This window comes from Nicotiana tabacum, chromosome 10 (genome assembly GCF_000715075.1).
Source record: "Nicotiana tabacum cultivar K326 chromosome 10, ASM71507v2, whole genome shotgun sequence".
Lineage (NCBI taxonomy): Eukaryota > Viridiplantae > Streptophyta > Magnoliopsida > Solanales > Solanaceae > Nicotiana > Nicotiana tabacum.
The window spans coordinates 24,452,759-24,469,518 of NC_134089.1; the positions used below are offsets into that span (position 1 = coordinate 24,452,759).

General features: G+C 33.8%; 2 protein-coding genes across 2 annotated transcripts; one reads left to right on the forward strand and one right to left on the reverse strand.

Moving 5' to 3' along the window:
• The first annotated feature begins 2,416 nt into the window (after positions 1–2,416).
• LOC107809985 (metallothionein-like protein type 2 B) lies at positions 2,417–3,922 on the forward strand. Its single transcript, XM_016634706.2, has 2 exons — positions 2,417–2,575; positions 3,464–3,922. The coding sequence occupies exons 1-2, from the start codon at positions 2,511–2,513 to the stop codon at positions 3,642–3,644; spliced, it is 246 nt and encodes an 81-aa protein (XP_016490192.1). The 5' UTR covers positions 2,417–2,510; the 3' UTR covers positions 3,645–3,922.
• Positions 3,923–5,160: 1,238 nt separating this feature from the next.
• Positions 5,161–11,259, reverse strand: LOC107809984 (kinesin-like protein KIN-10B). Its single transcript, XM_016634705.2, has 14 exons — positions 11,098–11,259; positions 9,952–10,210; positions 9,648–9,816; positions 8,719–9,109; positions 8,418–8,623; positions 8,022–8,332; positions 7,856–7,919; positions 7,272–7,365; positions 6,171–6,352; positions 6,043–6,089; positions 5,928–5,949; positions 5,782–5,844; positions 5,656–5,694; positions 5,161–5,404 (listed from the first exon to the last, which is right to left on the reverse strand). The coding sequence occupies exons 2-14, from the start codon at positions 10,185–10,187 to the stop codon at positions 5,360–5,362; spliced, it is 1,869 nt and encodes a 622-aa protein (XP_016490191.1). The 5' UTR covers positions 10,188–10,210; positions 11,098–11,259; the 3' UTR covers positions 5,161–5,359.
• Positions 11,260–16,760: the final 5,501 nt, after the last annotated feature.

The window sequence follows — 16,760 nt, forward strand, 5'->3', positions numbered from 1 at the left end:
GGACCTCAGCTAACCAAGAGTATTTAAACCTACCATTAATAGCACAGTTAGCTGTCAAGTTACGTATAACATATTCGATTAACTTCTAAAATCAACTTATTTTGTAAAATACTTTTCAAAAAAATAATATTATTAGTGAGAAATATTTTATGTTTAACTAATTAATTTGAAAAGTATTTTTGAGCTTTGACTAAATTTTTAAAAAATATTTCTAAGTATATTTTTCTTAAAATATTTTGAGGGAGAATTTATTTTTTTCTATTCAAAGGTACTTTTTTCCTTCTAAAAGCTTGACCAAACATCTTAACTTTGAAAAAAAAAATTAGTCAAAAAAAATACTTTTGGCCAAAAGAAGCTGAAACACTCATGGCCATTTCATGCCCTCATTTTTCATTACACATCTTTTAAGATTTCTTTCGCTACTTACATATGTAATACTCTTTATATTTCAAACTGGACTCGTTTAAATTGAATTAATTATACTTTTGTCCTTAAATTTCTTATACATGGATAAATAATATAAATGTTATAAAAAAAGATTAATGTGATTTTGATTTCTCATGAATCATTTCTGTCTTGCTTTAACAGATTCTTTTCTTGTTTTCATTTAAATATGACTTTGATTTTTGAACTCAGACGTACCGTACTTGTTTAGCCTTGTTCTCTACCGTATTGATGTCAATTTTCTTGGCAAAATTTGAGGACATAAGATTGCCACTTGACCTTGTGGAAGGCTTTATCATTTTGCCAGACCAATAATTCAGGAAAAATAAAATAATTGAAGGGAATTTATAATTATATATATATATATATATATATATATATATATATATCCGAGGGTAATGCAAACAGATCCATTGAATCAAGAAACTTGTCATCATCATCATCTTATCTTCTTAGGAACTGCGCAGAAACCAACTCAAAGCAATTAATTGTAAACAAAAAAAATCAAAAATTAATTAGAATAACATAAAAAGTGAGAAAAGTTTCCATACATAACCAATCTTTGTTTTGAAAATTTGTACAAATGGAGAACAAGGTCTTATCATTAACTTAATTCAAAATGCGGTGTTGGCATATGAGAGAATCAAAATACAATTCTGGTGTGTATTTGAATATCATTTTTAATTTTTTTGAAATGACATATATTTAGAAATAATTAAAAAATACTACTGTAAAATATAGCTACTAAAGTAAAAAAAATATCTATCTTAAGAAAATAATAAATTATCATAATAGAAAATTATTTGATCTCTGAATAGTAATAATGATATCCCTTTTTAAGGAGCAATACTTTTTTAACATTGAAAATTGAATTTTCACAATTTATGACCAGACTAGTGGGTCATATTTTCCAAAAGCTTATTTTATATTGTCTAATTTATCAAAAACAATTAATAATTAATAGATTGCGGCCCCTGCTACCTTGTATTTTTTCCAAAAGGGTAACCTAATAGATCAGCTTTTGATTTTGATTTGACAAGACATTGCTTGAGGTTAATCATGGAACTTGAAATTTGTTAATTATATATTATCAAATAAAATTAATACTATTGCATTTTTCTCTCTCTTGAGGTTGGGAAAGAACAAAAAAAATTAGGTAGATGATAGTGTAATCAGCATTTTTTTCTTATTTTTATTTAACATCACATGCAAAAGGATCACATAATCATTCTTAAATAAGAAAATATTTAACTAAACAACACTTGTTAAGCTGCAGGAAAAAGAATTTTTTGTCGTAAGTGAAGATATTATGATATTGTACCTTTCACTTTGACTTTTAAGCCATAGAAAAATCACTAATATAATCATCCCTTTTTCTGAGTTTTCTCTATGTTTCAATCTTATCCCTTTCTCTGCATTATCAACCAAAAACTTACCCTTTCTCTTTGCATCAGAGAATGATCGTACGATTAAGACACTCAAGGGGTCATTTGGTCGATATATATATATATAAAAGAATAATATCGAATAAGATGTATTAGTAAGTATTTAAATTATTAATTTTGAAATTAGTTATACTGGAATTATTTTATTGACAATTTGGTTTGATGCACTAAAAATAATATACATTGCATAATCTTTTTAAAAATTATTTGTTTGCAAGAATGCCCTCCACATTCTTTGAAAAGGCTTTATAAAGGGTTTTGAAAGGCCATTTTATCTTTATACATATTTATTCATGTATTAAATACTATAGTATTGCTTATGATACGGTTTGCTACAGAATAGTATTGAATACCAGCTTCTCCTGATTAATATTATCGTAGGAGTGAGAATAGGGAACAGATTTTAGGAGGATCGAAAACGACAGATACGTGGAAGTAATTAAGATCATGAATGGACCGACTTACAAGGATTAGATATTCCTTCACGATCTTGCCACGTGTACGGTCGATGTCACCTCTCCCCCTCCTCCGTTGTTCTATAAATGGACACTCCTCAATACTTGTTCTACATCATCAAAAACACACTTGTTTTCTTGAATTTGCATATTTTCGTTTCTGAAAATGTCTTGCTGTGGAGGAAACTGTGGTTGTGGATCTGGCTGCAAGTGCGGCAACGGCTGTGGCGGGTATTCCTTCTTTTTCCTCTAACAATTGATACATGATTTGTTGCTATTTTATGTTATTTTTCTGTTTTGGTTGATGCATGGATGAATATCTTTATGGGGAATATTGGAATTTAATGGAAAATTGTGGGCTGGGTTGTTTACAATTGTTGTCGATTTTTTTTCTTTCTAATGATGGTTGTGGTTGGACATGCACTTTCACTAATTTAATTTGATGGGATATCTGCGACAATCCATTAGCACAGGTGTCGGGCCGGTAACTTTGCCCACCAAAGTCTAAACTTAGGCAGATGGGAATTTTTCTTGTAAGATTGTATTTGGTGGTAAATGATACGATCTCAGTTGGGAAATTATAGTAAGTTTCCCAATGACCTATAGATCACGGGTTTGAGTCATAAAAATAACTACTAATCATTGTATTAGGATAGGTTGTTTACATCACACCTTTGAGGTGCCGTCCTTTCTTTCACCCTGCACGTGAATGCACATGCCTTGTGTAGCGGACTGCCTGGGGTAATTAGAGGCGGATCTAGCATGGATTTTTTGGCTTCAATTGAACCTATTGTTTTTTGCTTGAGCTCTTCTATACATGCCAAAAAAAATGAAAAAAATGTGCATATAACAAGTTCACATCCATTCTAAACTTGACTTTAGGTTGTTGATTTGTCTATATGTTTGTGTTGGCTATTGTTTTTTTTTTTTTTGGCAAAATTTTGTAAGTGTTTCTTAGTAGAAAAGTCGAGGCTATACCGTAAATAGCCTCTATAACCCATAAATCAGGCATTCTCTCCGAACCCTACTTGTGGAATCACATCACACTAGTTTGTTGTTGTTGTTTTGTGGTTGGAAAATTTCTTAATTTCTTGTGTTTGTGTTGAATTTTGGTTGCAGATGCAAGAATTACCCAGATTTGAGCTACAACGAAAGCACCACAACTGAGGCTTTGGTGCTTGGGGTGGGACCTGAGAAAACAAGCTTCGGCACAATGGAAATGGGTGAATCCCCTGCTGCTGAGAATGGCTGCAAATGTGGATCTGACTGCAAGTGTAACCCTTGCACTTGTTCTAAGTGAACAAATTAAATCTTAATTAAGCAGAGATGGATGGGTGTTAGCCTTTTATGGCTAAGATAAAAAATAACTATAGTTTTTAAAATGTAGTTTATAGTTGTGTCTGTTGAAAACAGGGGGAAATTATGTGTTTTTTCCTCTGTAATAAGGAAGAGTAATGGAGTCTGAACAATGTTTGGGTTCTTGTTATTGTGGCGTTGTGTATACAAGTAGTTGTGTGGTTTGTAACATGAGCATCTCTGCTTCTGGTGTTTTAACCTATGTTATTTCCTTTTTCCCGATCTTTGCGTGGGTTCATCCTAAACATATTTATTTGATAAAGAAGAAAACTACTATTAAGAACGAATACGCTATATTAAGATTTTTGAGGTGGGAAACTTGGGATTTATTTTGCTCCTCCGAAGTTGTTTATATTTGACCAAGAGTCCGTTTGGATTGGTTTTAAAAAAGAGTTTTGCCCGCCTGGAAAACAAGGGAATATGGTTCGAATTTTTGGCAATCAGGTGCCTACCTGGAGAATAGAGAATACAGTTCAAATTTTGGCAATCAGGCGCCCAGCTGGAGAATAGAGAAAAGTAGTTCAAGTACAGTTCAAATTTTGGCAATCAGGCGTCCAGGAGAATAGGGAAAAGTAGTTCCTAGGAGAATAGGGAAAAGTAGTTCCTAGGAGAATAGGGAAAGTAGTTCAAGTTTTGGCAATCAGACGCCCACTTGGAAGGCAAATTCTTATGCTTCATAGTGTCAAACAGGGGAATCGAGATCAACCCCGCCAATATCAAGGCCATCGAAGAAATCACGGTGGTAAACAACGTGAAGGTCGTGCAACGGCTGACCGGGCGGATAGCAGACTTTTTAAAGCCAAAAAGCAATAAGCTGGCCCAACTTATTGCTTTTCAATTTCTGAGTTGAATTCTTTCCATTTTGTGCGACTTTCTGAAAGATTCATTTTCACTTTCTCCTCTTTAGGCATTTCTTTTAACGTGAAGCAATTGGTCCTTCAAAAGTTCTGTGTAATTATTTTTAGTGTAAAGTCTTGTTCTATTCCCTTTACTATTTGCTTTTTGCATGTGGGCTCTTCATCATTTATACGTGATACCCACCGGCCACCACTAACCAAATTGGAGCTAATTCCTATCAAGATGACGACCAAATGACTTAAGAACAATAACAACAATCCAGTGTAATATGTATATGTAGGGTTTGAGGAGGTATGCATAGACCTTTGGTTTAAGGAGACCAAATGCCTTGGAGCCAAAGAAATTTCATAACCACTACCTTAAGTTCAGGTAGAACAAAGAATGATTCAATAATTTAGGAAATTTTCGTCGGACGAAAAATTGTTCTAACACCAATCACACCTGAATATTTGTAGGTTTTTTCCTCTTTTAAACCTTATAAGTTGGACAAACCTAGAGGTAGTAGCAGCAACTCAAGAAAACAAGCAAATATAACTGAAAATGCTGAAATGCCGAAATATCTACGGGTAGAATTGGTACGATATATTGAGTCATTTGAAGGGGCATGGAAGGAATATTTTCGTGTCTCATAAATACAACACAGTTGATACAATACATTTGATATCAGCAGTTCACATTTTTCCTTCTTTCTTAGATCTCAAATCCAAGTACTCAATTATAGAAATACTATAACTTAAATTCTAGCTAGAACCAGTTTTACTCCTGCACATTCTCGTAACAACAAGCTGTTGCAAATCAATTTCATCCCAGAACTCCTCTTGCAGCCCACCTGAATAAGTTATGTACCTAAAGTGGATGTAGGCACACTCTTCATTATCACTCCATGATTCACAGTTACTTATTAAGAATACTTATAAAGCAAGTACGCGTCATATATATGAATCCTCACTATTCATGTCGTTCCATTTAAGCTCGTCTCAGTAGTACTAGAAGTTCTCTACAATTTAGTGCCCTTATAAATCTCCTACAAGACTAAGAGGTTCGTTCCTAGCAAAAAATAAAGGAAAAAGTACTGAAAATATAATGCATGTGATTACCTGCTTTGATGACAGTCCAATCTTCTCCAAATCATCCAGCTGCATAAAACCAGGTAAGTAGGCTTAGTATTATGCAGTCACAAACCAAGAAACTCGACATCATACACCTTCAAAAGAGTTTCTTACTGATTTCATTGGGCTTGTTTCCCTTAGTTCGATAATATATTCAGCCATCTTTTGTCCAATTCCCTATATTAGATGTGAAAATGCAGTCAAAACTCACAACTAAGTGATGACAATGTCAGAATCATGTGAAGACATCAATAACATACCTTTATCTCCATTAGTTGCTCCCTAACACAGTGTAGCACAAAATAAAGTCAATCTCCATTTAGAAAGAACAAACAGAAAAATGAAAAGAAAATAAAGACAGAAAGCAACACTCACTTGCTGGCTGTGTTCAACAACTCAATGTACTCCTGGACTAGAGAGTTCTGTATGCTCAACAGATGTAATAATTATAACCAGAAATGCTAAGCAATTAGAAGATAACGGCAACAAGAATTCCTGCTCACCTTCAAGTTAGAACTTTGTGTACTGAACTTATCAAGTGGCGTCCCTATCGCTGGAATATTCTCATTGTTTATGTTGGAGTTGATGGGAGAAAGGACCTTTCTAGGGGTAACAACCTCACATGCTTTAGAGGAGCTGAAACAATCAACGGTTCTCACTTTCTCCTCCGCATTGGTTTTTTCATCTACACAAAATCAAATAGACAAAAGTCTTCAACATTTATTTCACTGTACGTAGAGAAGATATATGATCTTTCCTTATTGAAACAGTTTGTTATTTTCCATTTTTTGTCACAGCTGTCTGTAAATAGGATCAATAGAGATAAATGAACTGCAATTTAGTTACATAAATAAATGAAAAGATAAGAAACTAATTCTAAATGGGATATGGGGGAAGAAATGCTTCAAAAAAATGACAAAATAGTAGTACGAATGATTCTCTTAACGTATGTGAAATAACAAGGAGATAACTGCATTTTCAGGATTAATTTTATATAGTGGAGGGAAACCTGATCTTGTAATGACCCTTAAAATGCTTTAAAAGGGGAGAAAGCACACTGGGATTTCAGTGGGTTCACTTGTAAAATCTTTGCGAAATGGACCACCTAAGATTGTGCCACCTATGAACAGAAACTAAAGTAACAACGGAAGAGCAAGTTTTAAAAAATGAGAAGCTGATGATAAAGGGATGTGCAATCTTATAGTAAAAATTTTAAGAAACTGAAAAAGCACCCAATATGGAACCATGATAGAAGATATTAAACGTTGTAGATATAATTGGCCAAAGCTTGCAAGCAAATCTATGCAAAATAATTATACTACCAGTTTGTGTGGGAACATATATAGCTAGAGCAGTGCAGAACTAGCTTTGGCACATTGATAACTGAAAAATGGTCTCATGGTTATTTATATCTCAATATGAGTTGATGCAAAATAGGTATGCTACTGCTCTCTGTGGGAAGAGTAGGCGGAGGAGAACACTAGAACTAGCTTTGGCACATAGTCAATTGCTTATAGCTTAATATGAGTCACCTATATAAAGTTAGATTAATAATACATGAGGTAGACTACAAGAACTGTGATATGGTTATAGTGGCCAAGTACCATGCACCAGTGTATTAGACTCAGGCGCAACGCTTTCAGCAAAAACCTCGAACTTCTTTTCTTCTCTATTACCACAATCAGCAAGTTCTTGAGCCTGCATTTGCACATTAATTGTGAAATCCATCTTAAAATGATTTATCTATTTACTCCAATTCTTTCATAATAAAAATTGTGATTAAATCATTGATTCCGCAGAAAGTTTCTAGTTGTTAATTATCACATACCAAAATCAATCAACTGAGTAGTTCTCTTTGTGAAAAAGTTGGCTAAATTAAGAACTGTTTTCTTTTTGAGCTAATCAAGCTATCAGCCATACATAAACTTAAAGTGGGCTAGGTAATCCTAGAATCTATAGAAATGGCAATAGTTATAGTTTCACGTTAACCAGTTCATCTTACTTAAAAGAAATTGAGTTATATTCACAGTAGTTATCTAGTAGTAGTAAATAATAAAGGACATCCCATGGACCAAGTTTGTCAATGGATTTTATTCAATTTAACACGAAGAATTCTGCAAGGAGCAAAATGTTACATCATTAACTCACTATGAGCTTGGCCAAAATTATAGTTGTCTCTGTCTTTTACCTCCGCTGTGACGTTTGATCGATGTCCATTATTAAATAGATTTCTACAGGCCCCATCTGGATCCCTGTACAACAAAATTAAGCAATCATCAAAATCAAATGCAAAGTTAAGCAATCATCAAATCAAACACAGGTAAGTACAGCAAGATCATAGAGTAATCTCTTACCTCTTTTTTATGCTTGAAGCACCTTGTTTACTAATAAATTTATGCTTTGAAGAGCTCTCAAACAAACTAAGCTTTTTGGTAGAGCATATGGAATTTGGAGTTTTGATAGTAAATGGAGAATCAAATGCCCCAATTCTTTGAGCACTTTTTGTCTTGCCTTTAGATTCTAGCCAGGCGCGAAGCTTTGCCTCCATGTCAACTTTGACCTTTGGAGTAACTCCTTTTTGTGCTGAGGCACAAAAATTGGATATGTGTCTTGATCGGGCTGCTAAACTAACTGTATGAAGAGATTCTTGGTACTCTCCAGGGTTCTATGAACAAAGAAAAGAAAATAGCATCAGATGGTGTTGCATTCGCGGTACCGAAAGGCAAGAGATGATATATACAGCATCCTACCAAGCAAGCAATCATCAAAGCACGGCTTGTTCCTCCAAGAGAGTCTTGCAATACCCTTGTCAATTTGCTTTCTCTATAGGGTATTCGCGGTTGATTGTTGTTCAGTGCATAAATCACATTTGACAATGCAAATAAGGACTGGTTGATCTTAGCACTCTCTTGTAGACGAATTCCAGTGTTGCAAGTTCTTCTATTATCTTCGTTTCCTAATTCAATGACATTAGAGTTACAACATGTGAGTTACCTTTCAGTTAAATAGTCTTACACAATAATTCATGGTTATATTTAGTAGTGTTAAAACCTGCCAAGTCAATAAGGTTCAACTTCCCAGTAACAACATTTCCAGTATCATCACAGCAAGGAGTAGAAACATAAATAGTGAGCACGGCATGACTACGGCTAGAGACATCATTAACACCCGTATGTGCAACTTTTCTTCTCTGAACCACACAAGAAAACGCCTCTTGAAACTCTGACATTGAACTGATGGTAACTTGTGCAAGTCCTTTGAGATGAATCTGTCCATCTTTGTTGTCCAATATGAAAATTTCCTTCTCCTTAAGTTCAAGTAGATCATAGCACCTATCCATGTATATTTCATAGTATGATATTGCTATGGTACTTTGTCCCTGACTCTTCGAGAGAATGGAGGACATTGCAAGTGGCATTAGACCAGGGAGGTTTTCAGTTCCCTGCATCAGCAACAAGGTATTTTCAAAACAATTCACGTGTACATCCAGGGAAATATATGCTTCACATACATATCTCTTTAGAGGTCAAATGTAAAAGTTCTAGTTTAAGACTAAATGACTGCGTACATGGGATAAGTTTATTGCATGGTTCCAATCTAAGAAATCTGATATCTCCTTGGGTCACTCATGGATCTACTTTATAGAAGTAGTAGAGCAGCAAAAAACTTGAAAAGAAACATCGAGTACATCTGTTGTAACTTGGAACTCTATATTCATCTCCTAATCTACGTGCAAATTGTAGCATCTAGTCCAATTCCAGGAGTGACGGAGCAAGTTGTGCATTATAAAAAGGGCAGCCCGGGGTCCGGGGAAGGGCCGGACCACAAGGGTTTATAGTATGCAGCCTTACCCTGCATTTCTGCAAGAGGCTGTTTCCCGGTCACATGACAACAACTTTACCAGTTACGAGGCTCCCCTTCAAATAAAAATATACCTGCATGGTGTAAGTTGTGCATTATGCAGACAAATAAAAATATACCTGCATGGTGTAAGTTTTTCCACTCCCTGTAGCTCCATAAGCAAATACTGTGACATTGCGACCATGTAATAACCCAGGGATCAAAGGATTAACTTCTTTGCCAAATATTTCGCTTATATTGTTGTCTTCTTGACCAAAAAAAGCATCCAACTTGTAGCATTCATTACGACTACAATCAAAAACATAAAGATTCCCAGGATAAGGTTGTGCAACAAATACTAGTCCAAGACTCCAAGTAATAATATGCTATAGTAGTAAGACAGATTTAATCTTGGAGCATGCCAACAATTGAGATAATGCTTACCAGGTTTCATAATCTTTCAGATGAACTGTGACATCCTCAGAAGGCTCAGATTCTGAGTTGAGAACAGAAACACAAGAGATTGGTTTTCCATCCCTCGAGTTAATTTCTTGAGGAAGAAAGGGGCGAACTCTAACAATAACTTTAACTTTTGTTACCAGAGCAGATTCTAACTGCCCTATTTTTCCAGGAGTAGAAAAGTTTTCTGTTTGACATGTTTTAAGACAGTCCATTTGCATATTAGTCCCAGGGACAACAGAACCTGTCAATTTAACAGCAACAATAAACAACATTAGCTTTTAAAAATACAGTCTCATTGAATAAAGTACTCCTTTTCTCAATACAACACAGATTAATCTCGTGAAGAAAAGTTTCTACTTTTTATAGAACAACCCATTTACCACTCGAAAAAACATAAAGATGCCAACTTTTTGCTGTTGAGCTGAATGAATTGTAAATATTACTACACATTACATTGTTCTACAAAAAAATTGCTATGGTGGTATTTTTCCTTCTCAAATAAAATATATTTTTGTATCTATCTTGTTTACCTGAAACTATGATTCTTAAACTAAAGTGGTGAAATATACCTACCCAAAAATGTGAATTTATTTATAAAAATAAACTTTTTTAAGTAATGTATTAGTTTAATTACCTACTAGAAAGTGAGGGTGTTAAGGTTTTACCAATTCTACAAAGAATTGTGCTTTATTAAAGTCAAATACTCCTTTTTGTCATTGTTGTTCCAAATTCCTAGCTTAGCCTTCCATTTAGTTAGCGTTTAAGTTATATTCACTGACAGTATAAATAGTTAAAATCTAATTACCTGCAACTATAGAAAGTGTAGATATCAGTGACCTAAAATAAGGTAAAATTTTTACTACAACGGGCTAAACTACACTGATAAAGTATGTGATACACAATTTAAATCCTTTACATAAAAGAACTCGATGTCTGATCAGACCCTAACGCAGTTCTTTTCTGGTATGAATAATCAAATTTAGTAGAATTATGACTAAAATTATTCAAGAGAGTTTCTAAAGATAATACTTTTCCACAAAATTAAAGTGAAAATGGGCTAACAAACAACAAAACAGCAAAGAATTATAACTTTGAAGAAACTGGAATAGAGAATATGATGTAACCAACCTTAGTTTGTGGATCACACTCCAAAGTTCAAACCCGTTTTCCCCTTTGAGACACCCTGTGCGTGTGTGTGTGTGTGTGTGTGTGTGAGAGAGAGAGAGAGAGAGAGGACCGTTGGAAGAAAGGCTCTGTGTGTGAGATCAGTAGTTCAAATTTTCAGATGGCGGTTCTGATGTTTGAAAGTTTTTGAATTAAAGATTTGGGCCTTTGCCTTGGTTTCGCGTGGCCCACCTCGCAAAGCTACTACTACTTGTTTTGGGCAAAAAAAGGCTCAAATTAAAAAATAGCCAGATTTACAACCGGTCGTTCAAAAATAGACAAATTTTAAAAGTAATTGAAATTTAGCCACTTTTCATGTAAAGATAAATCTGAGCGAAAACACTATTCAAAACCCGAAAAATACGCCAGTATATTATATTGGAGTTCCAGGATAAGTATGCTGGAACTCCAGCATAATATGATGGAGTTCCAACATAAGTACACTAGAACTCCAGCATAATATATTGGACTTCCAGCAGGTGTAATTGTCCAGTATAATATACTGGAGTTTGGAGCATTGGTGCTCCAGTCTCCAGTATATTATACTGGAGTCAGCAAAATATACCGGTCCAGCATAATATGCTGGAGTTCATACACAGGTACACCGAACTCCAGTATATTATGATGGACCGGTCTCTGTTGCAGCAAAATAATGGTTATTTTTCATTGACTTCGTAAACGCTGGCTATTTTTGAATGATCAGTCCGAAAACTGGCTATACCGTGCTATTTTTACCGAAAAAATCAGAAATAGTATGTTTTATAACTCGTAATTAAAAATTAGTCATAGTTTCAAAAGTAATCAAAATTTAATCATTTATAAAAATAAAATCTGAACAAAAATACCTTTAAAAATTCGAAAAATTCCAGCATAATATGCTGAAATTCAAATTTTTTACATATGAGATTCCAGAATAATATATTGGAATTTCATAATATGCTGGAATTCCAACAAAATATGTTGGAAGTTTATACACAGGAGTTCCATAATCCAACATATTATGCTGAAACTTTTTGTGTTTCAGCTATTGTGTTTTTGTCCAGATTTTATCTCCGTATAAAATACTGGCTATTTTTCAATGACTTTGCGAATACTGGCTATATTTCAATTATCAATTTGAAAGCTGGTTAGCCTGTGTTATTTTTAACTTGTTTTGAGTATTAAGGGGTTGGGGTTTCTTCTTATTAAAATAATGGGCTTATCTGTGGGAATTTTGGATCGGATGCCGAAAAAAATAGGAATTTTTACACCCTATAGAAAACCTTAGTACCCTATTTATTTTAAATAAATATCATTTTAAAATATTACGTCCTATAGATACCTTTTATACTTTATAGCCAAATATCTAACTATAGTTACATCCTACATTTAAGGCACCATATATGCTAAATAATATTTTTCTCTCTCCTTTTTAGTCTTTTCTCTCACATAATCACAGTAAAATTGACTAACCACGTTCTCTCTCTCTTTTTGCATACACTTTACTCTTTCTCCCTCAACCCACGATTCATACCTCTTCTCTCACCCAAATTCTCTAGTTCTCCTCCATTATCACTCCATTACAATCGCTTAGGGTAAGTTTAATTCGTTGATTTTGATAGAGGAAGAGCAATTGGTTCAACTGTAGCGGCTCGATTCTGCTTAGCAGTGGTCGTCGAAGTAGGGTTCACAACTTTTGCGTAATTCATGGCTTCGTTTGTGGGATTTGAGGGCTGGGAATTGTTTGTAATTGTTGTAGGAGGTTGGGCAGATGTGTTAGGGGGATGACCAGCCGGAATTAATGACTGGCCGCCGGCCGGCGAAGCCATAAGGTTGTTTCTCTCTCTAGATCGCCCAAATCGCCTATTTGTATTCAAATGTATATTTCAGCTGTATTCACATGTATTCAGTAGCATTCATTTATATATTTTAGATGTATTAAAAAGTTATGCGTATTCTTTTGTGTTCAGTTTTAATCTGTTGTATTTAACTATTTTATTCAGCAGTAGTTAGTTGTATTCAAGTGTTTTATACAACTGTATTCAGTTGTAGTTAGTTATATTCAACTATTTTATTCAGCAGAAGTTAGTTGTATTTTGTTGCATTTAAGAGTTTTATTCAGTTGTATTTTGTTGTATTCAAGTGTTTTATTCAGATGAATTGAGTTGTATTTTGTTGTATTCAATTGTATACAGTTCTACTCAACTGTATTATTCATATGTATTTCTCTTTATTCAGCTATAATCTTTATTATGTATCTTTCAAATACAGATTAATGAGGGATCGTTTTAGTTCGTTGAGTTAAATTAGGAGAATATCGTGTGATTTGATTTCCTTCCGTTTTTAACCAGTTTAACCTTCCAGATTTTGCGCAGATACGTTACTGTATTTAACGTTAATGCCTCTTGAATACAGCTAAATACATGTCAAACTTAGCTGGAATTCCAGTTTTTACGCCTATTTTTTGTTGTATTAATGAATACAACAACTTAAATACATGAAATACAATGTATAAAAACATAAAAGGTATCTATAACACGTAATATAGCAAAAGGTATCTATAAATGGTTAATTAGACCTAAAAGATGGTGCTTTATGAAAAATTCTCAAAAAAATACAATGTTGGGAACTTTACAATGTATACCCCTCTAAAGAACCCTTAACACTATATACTTCAGTTATAAAATTATATGTACTACACATTAATTAATTATCCCACATGTTCATTTAGTCAAAGGACAATACCTGCCTAATAAATTTGTCCCCTAAATTAAAAAAAATTCTATATATGAAACAAATCCAAAATCTTCATCCATTTTAAACTTGGACCAAAATTAAATAATAAAAAAAGAATTCATTAAATTAAATTTTTTTTTACTGTGGGAATCTTTGTCCTTATTTTCTTTTATACAATAAAAAATTATATAATACTCTAGTCATTGTATACTTTTAAAGTATGTTAATATTCCATGTTAAACAATATATACACAATAAATAAAAATAAAAGTATGTTTGATTTGAATACTTATTCCAAATTAGAATAGTGCGGTATATTTGATTTGAATATTGTATTTCTAATTAGAATATTGCGGTATGTTTAGTTTGAATATTGTATTCCAAATTAAATATTATGATATATTTGATTATGAATATTGTATTCTTTATTAGAATATTATGGTATGTTGGTTTGAATGCTATATTCTTCATTAATCTATTGTAATTTGGCATGTTTGGTTTGGATAATGTATCCCACATTAAAATTTTGTGGCATGTTTGGTTTGAATATTGTATTCTATTAGAAAATTATGATATGTTTAGTTTGAATATTATATTCCAAATTAGAATATTATGGTGCGTTTGATTTGAATATTGTATTTTTCATTAGAACATAGTATATTCTAATATTTCTTTTAGTTTGGATACTCTACCCCAAATTAAAATATTTTTACGTTATTTTAACTTTTCTTTTGATTACATAGATGGAAGAGAAAAACAAAAAAGATGAAACACTTCATCTGACAAATAAATAGTAAAGAGGTATTGTCTTATACATAATAAATGCTCCATTTCATATTGTTTTTCCTTCTGCGCCCCCAGTTCGGAGAAAAGAATAGAGAAGGTTCTTTATTTAGAACAAGAGAAATTATTGGGGTTCGAATTTTTTTGTTGAAAATGTATAATCCTAATTTTGTGGGATGATGGAGTGTTTTAAAGGAATTATTAAGTTGGAGTGAGAGATATATGAATGACGAAATGAGGTCTTCCCTCCTTATCTTAGTCAGACTGGCATGAAGCTTACCTGAGGATAATCCAGTCCCTTAAAAGATGAGATTTTTTAATGGCATATAATGACATTAAAGATTTAAAAAGTAAATAAAATTTTATAAAGTAGGTATAGGATGTAAAATTGGATAACAATTGAATTTATATGCAGTTTTAAAGATACGGGATATAACTTGATACAAATTAAGAAGATAGATTAATATTGAAAATAACGATAAGAAAGTAAATGCAAACCACAAAATTGAACAGCCTTAGCCTTTGAGTTTGATCACCTTCGAGCCAAGAAATGTCTCACCTAGTGTTAGAATTGAACAACAAGAAGATAAGAACTAGAAATGATCAGTATATTGCTTTATTTGTGCCTATTATAATGTGTCCTGCAAATGATCAGAACCCTTTTTATATAGTGGGGGTGTTCTACTTTTGGTATAATTCTATACCAGGTAAAAAATCTCATGATTTGCTAATTAATCGGCCTCTTCTTGATACATGCAGAGATTTCTGCCGTGATCCTCGACCGATTGCGAATATTTCGACTTTCCGTTATTTGGCTCGGTAAGTTTTCCTCGATCTTGCTCGGTTTGCACCTTGGTTCGATATAATCCGGGCTCGAGTTTTGACCTGCCATGTTTCAGCCTCGATTGATCAAACAATGAACGAACCCGATTTCGACCATATACAAAAATAAATATTTTAAATGTATGTGGAGTTAACTGGTATTTTCAATGGGTATACCACATAGATTTTTTATCACGCCCAACCATGCCTTATGAAAAGGACATACGGACGTTGCAAATATAATCTGAGTATTTCGCCCAGATTCGAACCCACAAGGAATTAACCTACCAATTACTCTTATCAGACTTACTAAATTCTACGTAATCAACTTCCCAAACGTTTTGAATAACAGTTGAGGATATTTTTACTAACTATGACGAACTACAATTATGTAAGTAAAGACTAACTATGATTAAGTTGTAAACAATTAAGAGAAGGATCTAAGGTAGTGATTTCCTCTATTGATGGAATCCCTTCCGGTTATGTTTCACATAGATTCACCTAATCGTCTCTATCAATCATGAGCACTCTTATTACCACAAATCTCTCCCGAGTAATCACGATAATTTACTAGACGTACTCTCCCGAGTTACGCTAGCTGGCTTTGTTTATTACAGCTCACTTTAGATTGCACCCAAGGCTTCGTTATCCCTAATCCCACCTTTAAACCCGCAGTTATAGATCCCTCTTATACTTTGGGAGTGATGTTGTTCAACAACTACCTAAATATGCACTCTCTCCCGAGTTATGCACAGTAAATAGGCACAGCTAATTGAGGATCCTATCAATTAACTACAATAAGAATGTAGTATAACAAATAAAGATTAAACCAGGCACACTATATTAATATAACAAGAAGTTCATCCTTCAATAGGTTTCATCAAAACCCTAGACTAAATATTTAGCTACTCATAATCATGTTCATAATTTCCCAAATAAATTGCATAATTAAATTACAAAGCAAAGATGAAGGAATGAAGAATTTGATGCCAATCTCCTCCGAAAATTGCTCCAAACGTTTTCTCCCTTCCGCAATAGCCTCCCTAGGTCTAAGATATGTCAAAAAGTCTTCAAAATATCATTTTTACATGTATTTATACCAAGTAGGGTCGGGCCCAGACGGAAAAAAACCTTTTCCGTGCGAACTAGGGCTGACTCTGTAGAATTTGCACAGCTGCGCCGTAGGCTGCGCCGCACCATGCGGCGCGGTAGTGCATTTTATCTGCAACCTCATATTTTCGATTCAAGGTCAACTTTACACTGCTGCGCCGTGCCTTGCGGCGCCCCATGTGGCGCAGCAGTGCAAT